Source organism: Lactuca saligna, chromosome 8, assembly GCF_052625555.1.
Source record: "Lactuca saligna cultivar CGN05327 chromosome 8, ASM5262555v1, whole genome shotgun sequence".
Lineage (NCBI taxonomy): Eukaryota > Viridiplantae > Streptophyta > Magnoliopsida > Asterales > Asteraceae > Lactuca > Lactuca saligna.
In genome coordinates, this window is record NC_136424.1 from 121,564,883 (window position 1) to 121,572,929 (window position 8,047).

General features: G+C 27.8%; 1 protein-coding gene across 1 annotated transcript; it reads right to left on the reverse strand.

Moving 5' to 3' along the window:
- Positions 1-2,088: 2,088 nt before the first annotated feature.
- On the reverse strand, positions 2,089-3,217 carry LOC145008190 (heat stress transcription factor C-1-like). Its single transcript, XM_078966816.1, has 2 exons — positions 2,931-3,217; positions 2,089-2,822 (listed from the first exon to the last, which is right to left on the reverse strand). The coding sequence occupies exons 1-2, from the start codon at positions 3,132-3,134 to the stop codon at positions 2,223-2,225; spliced, it is 804 nt and encodes a 267-aa protein (XP_078822942.1). The 5' UTR covers positions 3,135-3,217; the 3' UTR covers positions 2,089-2,222.
- Between the last annotated feature and the right edge of the window lie 4,830 nt (positions 3,218-8,047).

An 8,047-nucleotide genomic window follows, 5' to 3' on the forward strand; every position in this document is an offset into this window, starting at 1 on the left:
TTTGTCGGTTTATACATATAACTTAATCCAAAAAATATAATAAATAAAACTTATAAATTCATAATTTCTTTTATCACAATATAAGCTAACCCAAATAATTTTTTTTAAAAACTCAAAAATACTAATATATATATATATGAAAAAGTTCAATAGAAAACCATAATTATTAGTTTAACAAGAAATCAAATATTTTTTTCAAGAATTAAACTTATTCTTTATTGAAAAAAACTAAAAATATCTAAATTCATAACTTAACATTATGAATGTTAAATATATTTTTCGGATCACATTGTGAATTTTCAAAGATTTACATTGTGAATTTGACGAAGTTTTTTTTATCGAATTTGATGTCATTGGAAAAGGGATAAAAAGTTATGAATTTCAGTATTTTTAGTTTTTTTTTTTTTAATAAAAAATAAGTTCTAAAAGTTGAAAAAAAAGATTGATTCTTTGATAATTATGGTTCTCTATTGAACTTTTTTTTTTCTCTCTCTCTCTCTCTCTCTCTATATATATATATATATATATATATATATATATATATATATATATATATATATATATATATGTGTGTGTGTATGTGTGTGTAGGTCCCTCTGTCTTACAAAATACATTTTGTCTCAAATGAACCTCTTCATATATATATATATATATATATATATATATATATATATATATATATATATATATATATAGAGAGAGAGAGAGAGAGAGAGAAAGAAAAAAAGAGAAATACATTTTGTCTCAAATGAACCTCTTCATATATATATATATATATATATATATATATATATATATATATATATATATATATATATATATATATATATATATAGAGAGAGAGAGAGAGAGAAAAAGAAAGAGAAAGAGAGAGAGAGAGGAAGATGTTCATTTTAGACCAAAGGTATATTGTGAGACAAAGGACCAATTTTCAGCCTTTGATAAAAAATGATCATGCGATTGACAAAAGAACATAATTCAGGTTTGATTAAGGCGCCTCATTAGTTAATTAGGGGCTGTTTAGTCAAGTTCTAAAAAAAAAGGCTTATTAACGTCAAAATTATGTCACATTCTTATTAGGGCCAACAACCGATCATGAATTTGCAACGATTTGAAGATTATTTTAGCAAATCTATTACCAGAACTCAATTGTACACTTTTAAAACTTCGTTACCTTTTTAAATCATTTTCCCTTATATGCACCATCTACTCTTATCAATATCATCCATCTTCAACAAATCGCCACCATTTGCCACTAAATCACACCCATCTACACCACCAATAAAATTATTAATTTAAAATCTTTAAACAAAATTGTTTATAGTTGTTTCGTGATTCAAGAAAGAAAATATCATGAGGCTTAGAGGGGGTCAAAATGGACAGATGCATAGTGCTAATTTTTATTATTATATATTTTATTTAAAAATATAAAATTACAATAAAGATAATGACTATTTTTTTTTATTTGTCCAAAACATTTAAGAATATTTTATTTTTCAGATTCGGCTCTAAATAGGTTGTGGCCTAGGTAGGATGGATTTGGCAAATTAGGACGAGGGGGAGAAGAGTATGAAAATGTGTGCCTCGTATATGGAATGGGTGGGAGTGGAATGAGGAGATTGTGTACTTTAGAATGTTTTAGAAAATAAACATTTAAAATTATATTATCATTTTTCTTTGGAATTATTTTAGCTAAAAATATGATCGACAAATTGATAATCATTGGAAAATATGAATATATATATATATATATATATATATATATATATATATATATATATATATAATTAATTTACTAATACATTTCATACAAAAATACAAGCTTAATGGTGCTTTTCAACATTAAATGCAAATTTAATAATATTTATTATAAAAAAATAGTTTAATAATAAATTTCATACAAAAATATAAGTTTAATGGTGATTTTCAACCTCAAATATAAATTTAATAATATTTATTAAACTCGTTATATTTAATAATATTTATTAAACTCGTTAGATTTATAATAGGTAGTCAAAAAATTTAAAATAATATTTATTTTTAAACCATAAATAAATATGAATTTAATGGTGAATACTACCTCTCATGTTTTTATTGACAAATACCAAAATCATTTATACTATGTGCATGTAATTTATTTTCATAAATTAATAACAATAAAATTGGACAAAAAGAAATGAAAACAAATAACAATCATTTAATTAAACACATCAAACTAAAATCTAAAAGCCGCCGCCCAACAGCGAAAAAGGATAAGGTGGTGGTGGTCTTACATCTGAACCTACCGGCCCGCTTCCATGGTCAGTATCAAAGCTACCACCGCCACCACCGGCCTTGTTCGTCGGAAACCTCATCATCGGTGCATCTGCCACCGTCGACGACCGCCAAAACAACGCTCCCTCAGCAAACGATTCGGACACCTCACATTCATCAGATTTAACCGAATTCGCAACGCTACTCGACGACGCCGGCGACGTCCGTTGCCTTTTCTTCTCCACCAACCGTTTTTGTTTCGTCTCGAGCATCATACGCGTCAAGATCTGCGGATCTTCAGCCACTTGACACAATAACGCCATGATTTGCTTCGGCCGTCGCTCCGTCGCCTCAAGCCGCTTTCTCATCCCTATCATCTCCTTCTCCAATACCTTCTGCTCCTCCTTCAATCTCGCAATCTCCACCACCATTTCATCTTCCTCATCGTTAACATTCCCTCTGATATTACTCTGCTTTTTCCTTCCTATGTTCTTCAGTAAATGTACCTGTCCTCTCAAAAACCACTCATTCGCGAATTCACATTTATCAGGATCCACTTTTCTGAATCCCTAAAAAAGCAAATCATTATTAACCCATTAATCCACAAATCAAAACTATAAACACCTCCAACAAAAACAACATTTAACCTAATTGGAGAGAAAGTTGGGATTGCTTACATAAGTATTTAATTGGCGTATGAAACTGGAGAAATTGCTGTGCTTGAAGAATGCAGGCAAGAGGCATTGAGAGAAACGTGAGGAGTCGACGACGATGAAGCTGTTGTCGGCTTTCCCCCACCGGATGAGATAATCCGACGACGGATCGTTTACCATTTGGTAAGTCTTCAAAACAAACGGCGCAATCGCGTCGTTCACCTCCATTGTTTGATTCTTTTTCTGCAGAGCCAAAAAGAGAGGGAGATATGTGCTTGAAAAACATACTTCGTGGACACTTGGTATACTAGAGCCAAGGTTATTATTTTATTTAAATATCTAAAATACTATTATCATAATATAATTCGGGAAGAAAAATTATTTTCATAAATTTATTGTTAACGTATCTCTGTTTATAGAGTAAAAAGCAAAATAAATGTCTCGAATCTAATTCTATTTTTAAATTTAAAAATAGACTTATGAAAAATATTATTCCAAATTTGAATACTATTTATTTACATTATAAATAGATTCTTAGGTGTTTTAGTTTTTTCTACAAAACCTCTTTTAACCTCTTATTGTTGTGTCGTGCAGCACATATGCAGCACTTGACCATTTGCAATTGTTTGTTTTTCAGAAGACTTTTGACTTAAAACTGTTGCGCGTGTGATGCGTGGCGCAGCACTAAACCAGTTGCTTCAAACCTCTTCACGTCTTACTTTAACGTACTGCAGCAGTCTGCAAACGTAAAAAAAACAAACATATATTTTTTTAAATGTTGCAGCCGTTTGTTCCACCTCTTCTGCTACAGAGGGTTGCAGGTAGACTTCAGATATTTTTGCTTCAGAAAAACAAACAGCACCTAAGTTTCATTATGTATCTTTGATATTTCAATTGTGAGTTTATATATATCTAACTTATTTAATTTTTTTTACTCTTAGAGTTTATATATTTTAAGTTGTATTAATTATATTTGTATATTTAAATATAATAATTGTTGCAAATGTATTTATAAATTATAAATGAAATCATTTGTTTAATAAAATATTTTTTTATTAATATCACAATTAATTTGATTTTTTTATAGTAATTATAGTTTTAGTTATATTTATTTAATAATATAAATATTAAATTTCTTGTAACAAAAATATTTTAGACAATTTATAAAAAATAACAAATAAATAAAACTTTCTAAATTAAAGGGTATTTATAAAAATCTAAAAAGTGAAGAAAAAATATTTTGAATATTATTGGAAAATAATATCCAAGTTTAACTATTTTGATAATATTTTTAATAATAGGAGAGTCCTTTTGGATTGGCCCCATGACCCATAAGAAAATGGAGAGAAATAAGTTGTTAATTTATTAAAGAGTTAGTAAATTAATTAGAAATTATTTTTATAATTAATTAAAGAGGTTAAATACTAATTAATCCAATGGATTAATCGGAATATCCCAAAAGCTCCCAGAGAGCTTACAGGGGATGGTTTTGAAGACTACATAAATAGTGATATGCAGGTTTGAATCAGATAAAGATTAACCTTAGAGTTTGAATCATTTTAGGATTTTATCTATAGACTATAAATATATTGTTATGGGTTAAACCCTAGAGCTGATTATTCTCTTAGATATCGTCAATCTCTCTCTTGTCTCTCCTAGTATATGAAATTCATAACCTAGGGGTAGTGAATTTTCGATAAACCCTAAATTTAGGTTTAATCATTTTTGCTTTTGGTGTTGTGTGTCTGACTTCATTAGAGATGTGCCATGTTGGATCCTTCATTCATAAACACTCACAAGATCATAATCAAGCAATCAAGAGGTTAGTAATTCTTTCGTTTGTTGGTTTTTAAAGTGTATTGCTAAAACAAGTAAAACCTAGATTTTATGGTGCATGTATATTTAGGTAAATCTTATAATTGTTTTTCGCTACCTTAATGTATTTGATGCTTAAGAAATCCAACAAATATTATTATTTTTTTAATGTAAAAAGTAAAGTATAGGGAAAGATAAATCATTATTAACTTTATTAGTTGGTGTAGAAAGTTGGAAGCTGAAAGTTGATAGATAAAAGTTGGCAATTGGTAACTACAAGTTGTAGATTTTATTTGCACAAAAGTTTTTTTTTTTTTTTTTTTTTTTTTTTTGTAAAAGTATTTGTTAACTTTTAAATAAAAATATATATTAAATCAAAAGCTAAAAGTTCCAAAAAAAAACTACTCGAAATAACTTTTGTATTAGTAGTTTTTTGTTTAAAGTAAAAGTTAAAAACTCTTACTATCGAAACTTTTTTTTTCCGGGTTTTTTCTTATTAGTTAAAATCTAAAAATTGTTAAAAAAAACCGTACCGAATACGTCCATAATTTAACATAAAAATTATTTATTTTTTAATAATTAATTTCATAAATAGGTAATAATCTATTTATATATTTACACATAACATTTAAGAAAATAATCACAAATTCAAATGAATGAAACATTATATTCATAAAATATCACTAAAATCATTTAAATAATAATAATAATAATAATAGTACTTTTATGAACAAAAAAGTTCTTGTCGTTACCTTCTGTATAATACTTTTTTAATATATTAATATTGTATGAAAAATATAATCTATTTTGTAATATTAATATTAACCCCTCATTTGAATTCCTTAAATGTAATTTAAAAAATAAAGTAAAAGGAATGTGCACAATGAAAGTTGAAGTGTAGAATATAAACAAAGGAACACAAGTTGCGAAAGCGTGGCTGTCAGGATATTCATGCCATGGGCCCAGAAGGGGGTCCAAGGTATTCGATAGCTTATCTCATTGGTCAGGCCTTGAAAATCAAATCCAATACAAAACTATAATAAAACAAAACAAAATTTAAAAGATTAGTCCTTGATCTTTCTAAAAAGTATCAAGTTAAGGATAACTTTTAAATACGCTTTAAATCTATCTTTGTGGTTTAAATAATAATAATAATAATAATAATAATAATAATAATAATAATAATAATAATAACAACATGGCTGGTCCTTTTCTTAATAGTTTGTTTGAATTTATGTTAAATTAATAGTAAAAAGACTATTTTACCTTCGAACCATTTCTGAAATCTTAATCTTTATTTTAAATATATGAACTGGTGATTGGGCATACCATCTTTGAAACGGTTTTGGTGGCCGACTCCTTCTTCGGCAATGGATAGTTGACTAAATCTTTAAATTAAATTCAAATTATCTAATTATTTCCGGTCATGGCTAATCGTCTCGTAAATATCTCACATCTTCTTGAAACCCTATATCAAAAAAAAAAAAAAAAAAAAAAAAAAAAAAAAAAGACTCGAAAGACACCAAAGAAATGTTATATCAACCTATTTGTCTTCTTGTAGTCAGATCTCCAAGTTTTTGGAATGCTCCAAATTCTACTTGAGCATCCAAATCTGGGTCAATACCAGCAAAAACATCTCCTTTTACACCATCACCATTGATGGCTTCTAGACACTTTCGGTAGCCATACTCATAGAAGTTACTCTCATATCTCCATTTATAGTTTCACTTAACTAATCGCTCATACATTTATGAAGTGATTCATATATGGTAATGACATTTTAGAAACATTCATTTGTTTTTGTTATTCACTTTTCATAATAATATTTGGCTATTATTGAGATTTCAAACTTGCAAATCAATGATTTATATATGGTAATTATTAATCCTAAATGATTTTCAATATTTTTGTAATCACTAGAGGGGATAAACATGAGTGTATTCTTGTTAGATATTTGTTGAACGTAGTCATAGCTTTGGTACTTGTGGTTCGTTTGCGATGATGAATTTTTTTTTCATCTAAATGACGATAAGAAAAAACCTAAAGTTGCAACCTTCATATGGATTTATTAATGCATGTAGTTGGAGAATGATTATGTCCAAAAAGACAAAAACAAGCCTGGGGGGGGGGGGGGATAATGACCACGATTATATGAAATGTTAAAAAGGGACCAACCTTGCCATTTATTGAAACCACATGGGCATATTTGAAGTGTTTTTTAAAGTTATCATCTACTTGCCATTTTCAAATATGCCCATCCATCACACCTAATTTCATGGCCTTTTTAAGGAACAAGTGGATGATGAGTTTTTTCTTGCTCCAAATTTTAAAAGTTGTGTTTAAATTTTTTTAAATGATTAGAATATAGGGTTTATGAGTTTAATGACAAACAAAAATCGGGAAAATTGGTTATTGCCACCGACTTCCTCCTCCATAAATGGTTAGTGTCGTCGTTAGTTACCATCTAGCGATTTTTCTTTGTTGTGGTTTGTAGGTCTATGTTGTTTTAGAGGCTCTAGTATATGTAGGTGCTTCGATATCTCTTTCAGTGAGGATTATTGTTGTTTTTAGAAGCTACGATGATAATATTGTCTAATAAATCTCTTGCAATAATATTGAACTATGGTAGGTTGGCAGAAATATGGAGACAGAAATGGGTGAGGGAGGGAAAGGGGTGTTTATTTTCTTTTTTGTTATTATCAAAATTATTTAAAAAATATAAAATAAATAAATAAGGTATAAAAGTCATTTTACATGCATTAATAACAAAGCATGCAAGAAATTAAAAAGCATATGAGTAAACACGTAAATGTTTTGATAGTTGGCATCACCATACTAATTTTGGCAAAACACATGAACCATTCATATAAAATTTTCTAATGTTAATTACGTTAAAAACAATGAATATGAATATTCACCATAATAACCAAAAGTTTCCAACTCATATCATATAATAATAATAATAATAATAATGAATTTTTTTCTAAAACACCCACTTATAACAATTATGTTAGAAAATTATGGTTTTCAAAATGTGACTTCGTAAAGTAGGTTCGGAAAGTCAAACTTTTCAAACTTCATAAGAAATTTTCGGGGAAAATGTTCGAAGATAAGTATTTTCAAAAAGGATTATGATTTTCGAATATGAAATCCTTATAGTTAAATGTTCATGTGACTGGAGAAAGAATTGTAAATATTTTCAAATAATCTTTTTTTTTTTTTTTTTTTTTGAGCTGTTTTATAACAGTTTGCTTTTCCTCTAAATATTTTCAATAAAATATTTTTATTTAGTGTTAAGTTAGTGTCCTATGATTTTGCAACCAAAT